The sequence below is a fragment of the Canis aureus genome, chromosome 2 (assembly GCF_053574225.1).
Source record: "Canis aureus isolate CA01 chromosome 2, VMU_Caureus_v.1.0, whole genome shotgun sequence".
Classification (NCBI taxonomy): Eukaryota; Metazoa; Chordata; class Mammalia; order Carnivora; family Canidae; genus Canis; species Canis aureus.
In genome coordinates, this window is record NC_135612.1 from 19,893,995 (window position 1) to 19,909,437 (window position 15,443).

The window sequence follows — 15,443 nt, forward strand, 5'->3', positions numbered from 1 at the left end:
GGTAAACTTTCCTATGTGTAATGAATTGGATTCTAAACTTTAGTTTTTACTACAGAAGCTTACTGTCTACCCCATGGTCAAGTGGTGTTTTAAATACATTACAGAAAGTAAGAGATCACTAAATTTTCCTGACCAGTGGCCCATTAGCTAAACATCTCTCAAATGAGCTTATAATAAGATCAACTAAGTAATGAAGAGTCACCATATTACTATGCTAAAGATTCATATAGAATGCTAGCAATAAAATTATAGCTTTACCTTTAGACATATTTAGCAAGCAATTTAATAGCTGCATTAAAATTATATTTCAAGCTATATTTGAAAATTGTCTTTTAAATCATGCAATACAGATGTAAAATATTTAAAGATTTAAATAAAAATTTTAAACATGTATTCAAAATATAGTTTGGATAAACTAACGAGTTCATGAATGGCTAGGGAACCCATACACCAATTCATGCAAACTGAACTTTACCATTTAAAGGAGGTAAAAAGTCATTAGGGATTTTAGTGATTTAATGTTGCAAAGGAAGTACCCTAACAATCTCCTTTAAATTTTATACATTAATATAGTTAAACCGTCTTCAGGAGTTTTACGAAAAATAATACAAAATATCAGTGTGGCTGCAGGGGCAATGGAATCCTGAAAACAAAAGCTCTAGCGTCACACTGGCTGGACTGGAATCTTGATCCTCACTTCACTAGCACTTCTCCAATACCTGTTTGCTACAGTTACTATTTTTATCCAATTTTCATTTTTATCATAGCAAGCTTACTTTTCTCATTGTTTGACTTCAAAATAATTTAATATGAAGTTATTAAATATATAGTATAGTAATATACTCTCCTATATCTAATCACAGCTTAGAACATACTGCTTTTAACTGGTATATATGAATATGTATGTCTACACGTATATGCCTATATGTGTATATGTGTGTTGTATGTATATGTGATGCATTGTCACAATATAAGATTATCTTTGAGTTAAAAGGTCTAACTGCTAAATAAAGTCTGAAAGCCAACATTACTTGCCATAATTAAGAATTCAAAGTGTGCTTAATCATTTACCTATGTTGTCTAGTAGGTCTTATAATAATTCTATAAATTATACATTATTATTTTCATCCCCATCTTACAGATGAGGAATGAGAGCCTCAAAGAACTTGCCCACAGCCACAAAGGCAGAAAAGGGCAGAGCCGTGATTAAAAACATTTTGATTCCAGCACCTATTGTTTTTGTCAATACAGGATTTTCATCGGGTAAGACATTTAAATAACCTGGATTTAGGAAACTACCTTTAGATGCAAGTAAGGGGTAAAAAGAGCTGTAAAGGGTGTTAGGGAAAACCAGTGCAGAGAATAGGGACTAAGCGGGTGACTGGCTGGGATCTGCATATTCTGGTCATACTACCTCTACTCCAGATTGCATTCTAAGATGATTTCGCCATGGTGTCCATTTCCTTAAATGACTGTTGTCTGCAGCTTCTTAAATCCATGCAGTAGCCATCCTGGAGAAGAATGCATGAAATGAAACAGCTGCAAGGGTTCAGATGCCCCTGCCAATCTCATTTGTCATTTTCCATCAAAGCCATCTTAGTCCAACAGGCAGTTCTGTGGTATTCTTAGTTCAGGCCTACTTAGTTGGCTGAATCCTTGTGACCTTTCTTTTTATGGCAACCTATTCAAAAGGTTTCACTCACCCTGTACCTCCCATTCACACTGTTGTTCTACAACCCCTTATTTCAGATACCTCCTTAAGAGAGATGTTTTCTGAATAGTGTCCTACAAATAAATGTACTTCTTCCCCCCTCTTATTTTTAAAAATGAACTACAAAAATGGTTCTCTCCAACAGTAAGATATTTTAAAGACTCATCCACAGAGAAGTTTGAAGTACTACGGTTGATGCCTAGTACAAGTCAGAAGTGTGTTTTGTTGCTCATGAATATATAGTCAGCAGTAGCACAGGAAGCTTAGATACTCCCTGTACTTGGTTAAGTGTCTTTCTACCATTTCTGATTTAGGTTTTTGTTTTCTGGGTGTTTTTTTTTTTTTTTTTTTTTTTTTTTACTGCCTACCACAGGAAGCTAAAATTGCAGCAATTTCCAGGGTCAGATGGGGAGAGAAGTCCTGGATGAAATTTAGACAGAACCACACACTTCCCTTACCCAAACCCCCCAAGATGTGGCCCCTGGAAAAGGCCTTTCATAAAGAGGACCTATCAGTTAAACGTCTCCTTTGTGGGCAGATCTGGCTCCAGCTAAGTCTAAAGGTGTATAAAGAGAGTGGAAGTTTTTACAGCAGTTGCCCAAAATTGTGTTTTAATTTCCATACACACATTTGGAATCCTATGTTATTTTTAGTTTTTGCCATCACTGTTCAAACAAAGCAGCAGGTTAAAACTTTTTTTTTCTCAAATCATATGAAAACCTCATATAACAAAAGTCCAGTGCTATTTTAGACCAAGTAAATACAGACAAGTAGAGCTTAAACCTCCTCTTGTCTTTTGGCTCTGCTTCAGTTTGAACTAAGAGAAGTCTTCCTGGAAAAAAAAAAAAGATGAAAATTAAAATTTTTAAAATAAACCTAAATTTAGGAGATCTTAATAAGCAATAATCCTGCGTACTGTTGCTTTAAAGTCCATGAAGAATAACCTGTAAAATATGAAAGATTAGGTGCCATATTCTTTTTAATTGTTTTCATTTTTAGGACAGTACATGTGGATGTGTATTCTGACAATTTGTTTTGAGATAATAACCATGGAGACTAATTCAGTCCTTTATTCACATAATCAGTAAACATTATTAAACGTGTACTGTGTTAGAGCCTTAGGCTGAGTTGGGAGGAAAACAATGTTTTCATCCAGACCTGGCCCCCAGTGAGTCACAGTCTCAAAGAGAGATCAAACTATAAACAAATCATTACAACACATTGTGGAAAGTATTGATGAGTGTGTGTATAAAGTGCCATGAGAACACTGAGGAACAAGCAACTTATCATGCAGGAAGTAAAAGAAAAGAAATTAGGAAACTCTTTACCAAAGAGATGGTATTTTAGCTAAGTTTTCTGATTGTAGGGGGTCAAAGTATTCCAGAAGATAAAGAAGCAAAGGCCCAAAGAAAATAAAATATATATTACATTCAGACAACCAGATCACCTTATGTTAGAATTCAGGATGAATTTTAAAAGTAGAAGGAAGCCAAAGTTTCCTGATGACTTGTGAAGAATTTAAGCATTACCCTGGAAGCAGTAGGAATCTTCAAAAAAAACCTTTAAATTATTAAGATAATTAGAATAAGAGAGACTTATTTCCTATCTGCAAGCTAGTGCAGGTAAGAAAACAGAAGGATCCAAATTAAGCCAGTAGGAACAGCTAACTATCAAGGAGAAAGAATCATAAGGCTTAGGGTACCTGATTAGTTGAGGAGGCCGAGGGAGAAAGTGGAGTTAGAGATCATTTCATTTTGGAATACCAGCTAAAAACAGCCAAAGTAATGAGTATCATACAAGTAAGGTGTGAAGAGCTACAAAGAGTTTCACTGGGGCAGACCTGCTTCTTTGGGAATTCTATCTGCTGAGCTTTTTAACTAGGCTGGCCCTCCTGATTGGCAGGGAGATAGCTGCCACCCTTTTTGCATCACAGGCTTTCTGGTTAATACATAGGAGAGAGAGACAGTAACCCCCACAACTTGAGGGGTCTTTTGGGGTTGGGTTTTTTTCTTTTTGATTATTGGACTGGCTTAGGTCCTTGGCCCATCTCAAATCAATATTTGTGGCAGTGAGAAAGTCATCTGCTAATTGACTTTAGCCAAGATTTCCAGAAGCAATCACCATGTCAAGGGAGATGGAACTATCCTAATTTAGATTCAACTGGTCCCATCTATGGGACTGGGAACCAGATCAGTTCTAATGCAACCACTTATCTGCTACACAGTTGAATCAAGAGTAGAGGATATATGGTCGGTATACTGTAGCTGAGCAAAAATCATTATTTTTACATATTACTATGTTAGCAAATGGTCAATTGATTTCTACAAGCAATTGCCAGGCTTGAGAATGAGCTGCTTTGCTTCCTCTCTATTACTGCAGAATAACTATAGTAATAGTAACTATAGGGAGTCTCCTACCTGAGGTAGGTAAAGACAGGTATCTAGATTTATAATTATGTCTTTCTTGAAAATATGATATCTTGGAATATCTGCTAAAGAATTCTGTAATTTGAATATCTATATTTCCTCCTATTATTCCTAACTACTTAGGAATAAATCAATTAACAATCTCCATCTTAATACCGTAGTGTATGTTCCTAATAGCAGTTTTTTACTCTTACATTTTTTTGTAGACTTATAATTAACTTGCAAAGTCTATTGGAATTATGCTTATCCAGAGTATGAACTAATGAATTTGCCATTATAAAAACACAAAATATGTTTAAAATTCCTACTTAAAACTGATAGCACGTGTGCATTTGCTATTATTTAGTACAAGCACAAATACAGGTATTAGCTACAGTGTTAATTTTTCAAGATTGTTCCATGCCAATTTATCAATAAGGTATTGTTAAATGAAATTCACAGGTTAACGAAATTCATGCTTATCTGTTAATTTGGCCCTTTGTAAATTGGTGTCTGGAGATTCAATATGGAAAGACACATGGGGTCAGCCAGATGGGTCAAATCCTAGTTATGTCATTTACCAAGTATATGACTTAAGTATATTAAGTGTGTTACTAATAAGATGTCTGGATATCAGTACTATTACCATCCATAAAATTGAGTCAGCAATACATGGCACATGAGACAAGAGGAAAGATTAGACATTTTAATAAATGGAATGGGCCTGGCCTGTAAAGTGGTTGTGATCTCCATTGAAGCCCTGTACACAAAGTAAAACTTTAGTAAACACCTTTATGTTTCATAACAATAAAATAGTAAGACTTTAAAAACACCTTTATGGCTAATTAAAGGAAGGAAAAATTTTAAAGCTAAATAAATTATTACTCCACTTAAGGTGCCTCACTGTGGGGAAAGAATGCATTCATTGATTTGTTTATTCAAAAGGATTTACCACAATACCTAATTTTTGTTAGGTACTGGGTTAGGCCCTGGGATATAGCAGAGAACAAGACAAACTCTCTGCCTTCATGGAGCTTACAATCTTGGTGTGACTAATAAACAACTCAGCAAATAATTATGTATATTCAGATAATGTTAAGTATAATGAAGAAGAAAAGATAGGGTTAGGGCCTAGAGAGTGACCTAGCAAGGAGGGAGTGGAGTTAGCGGGCAGTGTTTTAGATCAAATGGTTGCAGAAAGCTTCTTGACTCTACATTAATGTCTACTACCATAGTTTCATGGGTCAGACTTTCTTTCATTTTCACACCTAATAAAGAGAAACAATATCTAAGTTCCCCTTTCCAAAATTCTTTATAAATAAGGCCTTAAGAAGATTCTAGCTCGATTTTTCAAACTCAGTAACCTTACCGTTCCTTATGTTAAAGAAACTATGATTTGGCTTAAAGTTAAGTAAATTGCATTGGAAATTTGAAACACAGGTCAACTTTTCAAAATATTAAAAGTTTTCAACCAAATTAAATAGCAAAACTCTCACTCAAGTAAATTTTAATATTTCCTCTGCTATTTGATGCAAACTACACATTTCGGATTGTGTAAAGGATAGAGTATAGTTTTTTTTTAAGATGTTATTTACCGGGGATCCCTGGGTGGCTCAGTGGTTTAGCGCCTGCCTTTGGCCCAGGGCGCCGTCCTAGAGACCCGGGATCGAGTCCTACGTCAGGCTCCCTGCATGGAGCCTGCTTCTCCCTCTGCCTGGGTCTCTGCCCCCCGCCCCCCCCTTTCTATCTCTCATGAATAAATAAAATCTTAAAAAAAAAAAAGATTTTATTTACTTATTCATGAGAGACACAGAAAGCGAGGCAGAGACAAAAGCAGTCTCCCCAAAGGGGCGCCAAATGTGATACTCAATCCCAGGATCCCAGGATCACGTCCTGAGCCAAAGGCAGACACTCAACCACTAAGCCACTCAGGAGTCCCGGAATATAGTTTTAAAAAGTGATTTATTTTACTTTGGGATTTAAGAGCGTCTTTTTTTTTTTTTTTTTTTAAGATTTATTTATTTATTTATTCATGATAGACATAGACATAGGGATTCCCAATCTGGTTTGTTTTCATTGGAATCCTTGCAAGCACCTTCTCAATTAAGCAATACATTTTTTTTAAAGCAAGCTAGATGTAGCCATGAAAACAAGAAGACCACTCCATATATTGGATATTGCATTATATTAAAGGTGTATTGATTATAAAAGTCATCAAATATTTTTATCAATGTTTAATAAATGTATTGAAGGATAATCAACTGGAACAATAATAACAGTATCTAAATACAGGTGCACACTGATGTCTGTCATCTTACCACCATAAAACCTAAAAAAAGTCTCTATTTTAAGGTCCCTTCCAAATATTTTTTGAAGAATTTTATAATACTGGTTCCCCTCAAATTAAGGGAAATATATATACATACACACACATAAATACACCTACCTATGTGTGTTTAACTGTCATGGTTTCAACTCTCATTTTTCTCTAAAAGCTTGTTTGTCCTCACTGCACGAAAAAATTATATAGATTTAGATGAAGACATCAGAGATTAGTTACACGCCACAAAAGTGTTCATTTTCTAGTCTTCCCAATCATCACCAGCCTAGCATCTACCTTGCTAAAACTTAAGTGCAGAGCATTTTGACTTAACGCAAAACTAAGGAGGTTTCAATCTCAGGTGCATTTTCAGAATGCCCCTAAATGACACCATTATCTAAACACCAACTTATAAAATAAAACCGCAGCTGGGACGGGTGCAGAGAGTATTTGATCCAAGGGCTTCTGCAGCATTTGATTACTTGACCACACCTTTCTTCTTGATCCACCCTTTCCTTGGTTCCCATGACACCAATTTTATGATCTTCTTCCCAATTCCCTGGATGCTTTTGTTCTGTCTCATTAACTGCATCCCTCTCCTCATAGCAGACCTTAAATGTTGCTGTTCGGCAGGGCCCTGTACACACACTGCTCTTCATTAACACCGATCTACCAACAATTACGTTTTAGTATCTGTTTTAGGCAAGATAGAATAGATACAATGGAGAGAATGAGCAGTAAGTTTCAGTGTAGACTGTGCTGTAGATGAGCTGGTAATATGGTTCAGCCATTTAGATATCAAATTCATTCATTATTCTTACCATATCAGAATCCTTCCATTTATCTGACTACCCGAGTGATTATAGAGACCATACCAGAAGACTGTACGTCACTACATAGTTATGACATCTTAGGAATATATGTAATAAAATCTAATCATACATATATCCCTATTATTCCACAGATTCAGTTATGTACGATTCCTGTAATATAGAGAGCATTTTTTTTTTACTCCATTATAAAAACTCTAGTGTAGGTGATAAGGAACAGTCTAGGGGAAAGAGCTTGGAGTTTGAATATGGACACAAATGGGCTTCACACATACCCCATACTTTTTTCACCAAACAAGTGGATGAGTGTGTGTTTTCTTAACCACCTTGAAGATTAACAGGTATGTAAGTACCTGTTTCAATATATGAAAGAGTTGGGGTTTTTGTTGTTTTTTAGATTTCATCTTCTCTAAGAATTTACAGTACTGGTGTATAAGGGCACGTCATGGCACAAACACAATTTTAGTTACATACATGCACACTAATCATAAAACATTATAAAATTTGTTTTTTAATAAAAAATGCATGCTTCAATTGATAATTTTCTAAATCTACTTATGTAGAACTTATACCCCTGTGTGCCAAATAAAACAAAATATTTAGGATCTTTAAATTTGAAAAAATAATCCTGTGATTTCTTTTTTTTTTAATTTTGCCCCATTGTTTTTATTTTTTAAGTTTTTATTTTAATTCCAATTAGTAAATATACATTATAATAGCTTCAGGTGTATGTACAATATAGTAATTCAACGCTTCCGTGCATCACAAGTGGGCTCATCACAAGTGTACTCCTTAATCTCCATCAACCTAGTTGACCTCTCCCCCTTGAACTTAGATATTACTTCTCTTTATTAACTTTTTTATTTTATAATTCTCAAAAAGAAACAAATCATGGATGGCTGTTAAATAATTATTTTTAGTTGGAAATATCTGAGGGAAGATAACACTTTCTCACTGTTACACGCGAATATACAATTCCCTCATTAATATTTAGTGATTCCTACAGTTAGTGTATACTAGAAAGAAACCAGAAAGGTTCTGCATATTATAATCCATAACAATTTCAAACACATAATAATGCCAGGAAATTATATATACTCTAACTTTGCTCTCTATTAATTTTCAGATAAAATAACACAGGAGTGGGGGATTATTCAAAAATACAAGACTTATTAAAGTAAAACTTTCCTAAAGAATTAAAAATATATAAAATATTATTTTCTTTTTTATACTTTCTACTGAATGAAGCCAAATAAGGGAAAAAATTTCAGAATTTGGCCCAAGGAAATGTCTCAACAAACAAAATAACCAAATAGAATCTCCATTTATATATTCAGCAAGTATTTATTGAGAGCTATATGTTGTATACACTTCTAGGCATTTGGAAAAAGTCAGGGGAGCATACACACTTTTGAGGAAATACAGACGATAAACAATAATAGTAAATAAATCATATGGAAAAAAGAAAAATTAGAACAAAGTGGTATCTGAAAACCAAGGGTGGGTAGCGATTTTTTAAAAACCACAAATTCCAGAAAACACCTGGTACCACTTCTCCCCTATTCTTATTGTTTTTAAGAAAATTGTGCTGAGCCAAGCAAAATAGCACTGTACTATATACCTTAAGTAATATTATAAAAAGTCTAAATACCTAACCAGTTTTACTGATGTAAAATTTGTATTGTGAAAAACAACAGACACTTAAACCCATATAAACAATTTGGGAATGTAGCATTAAAAAAAAAATCCTTTTTTCCTCTTCAATCCAGACAAAAAGCCACACCAGAAGTTAAAGCAAAACATCCTGATTAGATTAGCACCAGCTTCACTGGTGGCCAGCAAATGACTCTCTAACAGGGTGGGGCAAGAAAAGAAAGTAACTTGTTCTCTTTAGGGGCTGACTGCCTGCAACAGGCTCTATCTGGGCAGCAGCCTGAAGCAACCTATTCTTTATAAGAACCATAATTGATGCAAGTTTATTGTTTTCCTTGTTGGAATCCCAAAGGACACAATGTTTATTGTTCATTTCCTCCACACAGAATCTGTCTATCTAGCCTAAGTAATGTAGGGCCCAAACTTGGGTTTGGCAACCTCCAGCCTCCAGCCTAAATCCCATAGGGATGTATTGGTGAATACCAAGCCTGGCTTAAAGTTTAAAAATTCTGTTGGCCAAATCTCATAACATGCATGGTTTAACCAGATGTTGGGAGTTAGTCCCAGAAATCCAATCCTTCTCTAGACTGGAGAAAAAACACAACCACAACTCTCCTACTCTTCCCGATGTCCCTGAAGGTCCTGCTCTTGACGCATTGGCACTCTATCAAGAATTCTGTACTGGAGATCCTTACAAGTTAGTAGTGTGCTGCCCAAGGACAATGACTTTGTCTTACTTAGATCAGGTGCTCTAAAAGCATATGGTGGTGTCACTTTGGTCCCAAGTGCATACCACACAATCTGTGTCCCACTAGAACATGCCATCTCCATGTTTTGAGTCTTCTCATAAAATATTTTGAGTAAAATAGAATGACCACCCACATCATAGCCTTTCCTACTAGTTTTATGTGCTGAATAAATGTGTAAAAATCCTGTCAGTTACACACTATCCACATAGGTCATATATAGCCTCTAGTTACCCTGTGAGCTGTAAATGCCAATGGTAAGAGAATGCAGATGAGATCAGCCAAGCCTCACTATCTCTAGTAGCTTCACTCTCCCTGAGCCTTTCTCTTAATCTATCCACCCCATTCTAGCACCTTCTAACTTTTGCCCAAATCGGAAGTTGGCCTATTCAGGCAATGGAGAATAAGAAAGTCAGAAAACGAACAAGCTCTATGTTTGTGCCAAGCCTGCAGAACCACCCTGCTGGCCAAGCTGAGGAATGAGTCCCTAGCACCATCCCATGTGTCTGGCTCCAGGACCCAAAATACCATCAACAACAAGCATGCAGTTGGCAACTGTATCCTTCAGACTTGCTCATAAACACACACCTATATATATACCCACATATCACATTTCCTTATCCAATGAGGTAAGGATGCCTTTTCTGCCTTGAGTTTCTAGTAATAACCTAAACTATGGTGGGCTAAAATGTCATCCAGCTTATGGTCATATCCACAAGTGCTTTCTTAAGAGGTTTCCTGACACCATGGCTTCCAATTTCAGTATTTTTAAAACCGCTTGCACATTAAAACCTCCATACCTCTGGTATTAAAAAGCAAGTGTGCAGATAAAACACAAACACACTCTGCCCATGAACAGGGAGATTGTTAAGCTTGTTTCAGTGTCAAAATGTCATCTGTGCTGTTATATACTTTTTTAATTCTCTGAAAAAAAATGTTTCTCTTCATCTGTTAAAATTTTGAAGTGAAATGAAAACTCTTTGGGAATGCAACCCCTGTGTGATTGACAGTGACAAGCACACATACCTTGAAAGCTCCACTGTAATGTTTATACTTAATAAAAACAAATACTGTGGCATCTGAGAGTAGCCTAGTCAGCCATGCAGCTTTCTACCTGGCATCTTGTAAATTAATCTGGGTGTTTATGCTGTAGATCATTCATGATGAACATATTGCTATAGCAACATGCATTTCTTCCATTTTTTTCCTGCTAATTACACTAACATCACCATCAGCTACTAAATCTTTGAATTACTAATGAATGTATGTGAAAAGCAATGTCTTGATAATACTCTTTCAATATGGTCTACAAAGTAAGAAAGATTCATGTAATTTTGTTATTTTAAATTTATTGTTAAAACTTGTCAATAGAAGGTTAGTCTATACTCAGATTTGCATATGTTGAAGGTTTTGGAAGGTGTCATTATAGAACAATATATATCTCAAAGAGAGAGAACCTGCTAACTCTAGGTAGAATTCTTTATTCTGAGTCCCATTATTATACTATCTTCATCATTTGTATTATATTAAACTAGCATTTGACTACAAGGAAGGATTATGTAAACCTATAAACTGCTCAGGCTCTTAAGTTTCTGTAGCTCAACCAGCAACACTATCAACATCCAAATCTAATTAGATTAAGTTTCTATTACTAAATTACACCTTTCAGTAGAGCATGTAATGAAAGACTATACAGTTTTTAGTTGACATGTAGCACATAGGTAAGAAATCTCCGGAAAATACATGTTCATCAACACTATGAGAATATAAAGACAGACCCACCTACATAATCCCCCAAACCAACACATGTTGAAAAGCTCTGTTTGGTGTTCATCTCAGACATACACTGAGTATGCTGGAAAAAGCTCTTACTCTTTCAGGCCGTCAAAGTTCTATATAGGTCCAAGAAACAGATACTTCCTAGTCATTTACTGATGTAAATTATCAGTGCTTACTCCAAATAGTCTATACACAACCAAGTTATTTAGGCCCAAAAGCCTAGCTTTTTAATAAAGCTGAAAATTTCTGAGATGACCCAAGAAGGGTAAAAATAGGAGTTTTCACCTAATCAACACACATACAAATATCAGGGAAAGGCAAATGAGGAACACGGTGGAAGGAAGATAGCTGAATTCAGTGAACAACTTCACTAAAACTTGATGATCATTTGGTGTCTATTTCAGCCAGAGTCTCTCCATATAATTTCCTTCCAGGTTTTTCTACCTATTCTAAATTAATTAGAAATGAAACGATGACTATCCAAAAGGAAAGGGATTTGATCCATTGGGGCTTTAATATGGTACCCAATACCCTAATTTCAAATTTGTTTCTCCTAAGCTTGAGAATTTTGTATTGTTGCATAACTTTTCTTACAAGCAGTATGAATATGTGAAACTATTTTCATGTACCTTAATGTCCATATGTAGGAATTAGAAGAAAATACTTGTCCTGCAGCAGTAGAAAATGAACACAATAAATCAACCATCAAAGGGATGAATCATAAAGATCATCTAAGCAAATCAGCAAAGCATTCATTTGTCGAGATCAATATTATTATTGCTCTTACCATTTATTCTAGCATCACTAAATTAAACGTTGAAAATTTTGAAATAATGGGCTTATCAAACACATTTCTTCTTCAGCAAGACTTTTTTCTACCTGCACTCAATTGGGTGCTGTGATATCCCCTTCACCTCACAAAGAGTAGGGAGGAGCACCCAGAAAAGATTTCCATCTTGTGATCAAAACATTCAATAACTGATACTTTTGGGACACGGGGTTCAGTGAAACAACTGAAGTTAGGAAGTGTGTAGTGAAGCTCAGCTATTTTTCCCTGCAGGAGAATGGAGCATTTACAATCAGTCTGTTGCTGGTAGGGTTACTGAACATCCATCACAGACCACACGCAGCCCTCAGGATCTCTTTTGCCAACAAACAAAGAAGCTGGTATATAAATGGTTTTGATGGAAGCTTTTTAAGGGCAAATAATTCAAGATAGCAGGCTATTATTTCTATTACTTAACTCTAAACTCGTGGTGTATGTATATGTAAATAATTTATTATAGAAGAATGAATACTGCTTGGCCCTTCTATTGGTCTTGGCAGAAAAAAAAATCTGGTTCCACTACTGGGATAAGAGTTACAAGAAACAGGACAAATTTGACTTCTTAAAAATTTGTGGGAAAAAAAGATGTACGTTTGTATAAATAAAAGGAAACATAGAATATATAACAATAGTAGTTACTAGGCAGGTGAGATTAAGAAAGGGACATGTTTTTAATATTTTCTTGTAAGTCCTTTTTAACCCCTTAAAACAAGCATGAGTTCCTCTTTTAATTAAAAAAAATGCAGGGGCACTTGGGTGGCTCAGCTGGTTAAGTGTCTGCCTTTAGCTCAAGTCATGATCTCAGGGTCTTGGGATGGAGCCTCATGTCAGGCTCTCTGCTCAGTGGGGACTCTGCTTCTCCCTTTCATTGTCCCTCTGTGCTCTCCCTCCCTCTCTCAAATAAATAAATAAAAATCTTTAAAAAACAATGCAAATACACTTTCTTTTTTCTAAATGTACTTTTAAAAAGAAGTTTTCTACCTGAAAAGACTTGAGATGCAGAAATGAACTGCTTCCTCTTTTACTTCTCATATATCAGGAAATTTCCATTTAGAAGAAGGATCCATGCCTGAAACTTTTATGAAAGGGAAATCAGTACAAAGCTTTACAGAGGAAGACTTTTTTTTTTTTTTTTTTAGAAAATTTGTAAAAAGAAAATTGCTTCCTAGCTGAGACTATGAATGGCAAGTTGCAGCTGAGAGTGAATTTTTAATACTTAGTTAAAAGTCCTTGATAATAGAGGTTTATTATACGAGCGTTAACAAATCCTTAATTATATCAGTGTTTGCAACAAGTCCAACTGCATTATCCCAGTGGTTCAGCACCTTATGTATATATTATGTCTATCTGATTCAATTAGACTTCCAACATAATCAATACAGAAAAGACTAAAACAATTAGCTTCCTTTTCACACTCTCAGAGTTGGTCAGAGAGTAGCCTAGAAATAAATATTCTACATAATTTGGATTGTATGGGCTGCCAGTACCCAGGAGGTTTCCAACATGGTCCTTACAATAGTCATTGTGTAATTTAAGTTCATTCACACTCATTGTGGTGTTTCAGGGGTAGAACCTAATCCAAAGTGCTTTTTTAAGAATACTAAATGAGAAAACACATTTCCAACTTTTTAAGGCAACAAGAATCATTACATTATAAAATGATTAAAATATCTCTGTGCTCTCTCTAGAAAAGAAGAAACTAGAATTGCCTGTTATCTTACTTCTTTATCAAATCCAACTATGACTGAACTGAGTTTTTTCATTGTTTTTGGCCAAAAAGCCACATGACTCAAATTTTCCATTATGATAAGAGCAAATATAATCATTCAAATATTAAATATGAATAAAACCCCATTAAATTTCTATACAGATAATAGTCCCTTTTTAATAAAAAAGCAAAACCCAAGGATGCCTTAATTCAGAGACTACCTGAAATGTACTCTACAAAATGTGATTTGAATTCACATGAGAGAAGGTTTATAACAGGCCAACTTTCATCAACATCTTCTTTGCATTACCTTTAGGTCAATTAAGGAAGCAGAGCAATTCTATGTCAGTATAGTGATTTGGGTCCCTCCTGCAGAGTGCAGAGTGCAAGGAGCACCAGTTGAGGAATCAGAATTGCCAACTATGCCAACAGACAGTTGTGTGACCCCTTCACCCAAAAAAAGAGGATGTTTCCTTATCGATCAAATGCAGATAGCAATGCTTCCCTTACTTATCTCAATAAATTACAAGAAGGCAAAAATAGGATAAAATTAGTAGCATCTTCATCTTTCTTCTTCATCTTTCCTATTCAGAATTATTTAATAGAATTTATCATGTGTCATTATATTTTATCCTTACTTATATATCTCCACCACTACACTATGCATTCTTCTAATACAGGTACTGTGCCTTTTTTCTCTTTATATTCCCATTACTGTAGGACCACAATACCTGTTTGTAGAATAAAAAATTACTTATAAAAATTAAAGCACCATGTAAGTGCAGGATGTTGGGTATGTTTTTGCATTTAGACAGGATTCAGTCTAAAGATGAAAATCTTTTATGAGGTAGTCATTTTATTCTGAAGGATACTGTGCCCTGATTGATGGGATCCATATTTCTCTCTGAATTCAGTACTAGACTAAGGCCATCATCTAACTAAGCCCTGGCGTCCTCATGAATAAGTTCCTTGCAAAACAACTGTCCTTCATATTTCCCATCCCACACTGAATGAAGTACATGTCTTGGCAGAAGTACGTGTTAAAAGGAATGCCAATAATCCAAATAAAATTGAATATTAAGCGGTATACTTTCTAAATAAGGTCCCTAAATACATCTGTAAGATTACTGCATTTGAAGAATAGTTTGCACAAATATGGGCTCTTTATTTTCAAATGAACAAGAAAAACCCACATTTTCAAGAACTGTGACCAACATAAGAAAAATAGTGCTTTTAATGCACAGAAAGAAATCTACTGCAAAGATAACATGGCAACTTATATTCTAGCATCACATATATATTAATAATGACTCGTTCCTTTTTTTAGAATGATAAAAATTATTTATTTAGCTGAGTATAAATTACAAATGCTATTGACCAAGTTCTATCAGTCTCTGGAATCACTCTAACAGTATATAAAAGAATATCATGGTAGCAGAAGACCAACAAAACTAAATAAAAAGTC

At 35.1% G+C, this 15,443-nt stretch overlaps 1 protein-coding gene across 3 annotated transcripts in view; it reads left to right on the forward strand.

The window, feature by feature from the left end:
* Positions 1 to 15,443, forward strand: part of LOC144293967 (uncharacterized) — a 1,010,193-nt gene that overhangs the window by 966,796 nt on the left and 27,954 nt on the right. Inside the window, exon 3 of one of the 3 annotated variants that reach the window (XM_077865377.1) lies at positions 1,142 to 1,263. The exons of the other annotated variants lie outside the window; for them this stretch is intronic. Within the exon in view, the coding sequence (XP_077721503.1) occupies positions 1,149 to 1,263 (115 nt within the window). The 5' untranslated portion in view covers positions 1,142 to 1,148. The remainder of the gene's footprint in view (positions 1 to 1,141; positions 1,264 to 15,443) is intronic. 3 annotated transcript variants of the gene reach the window in all.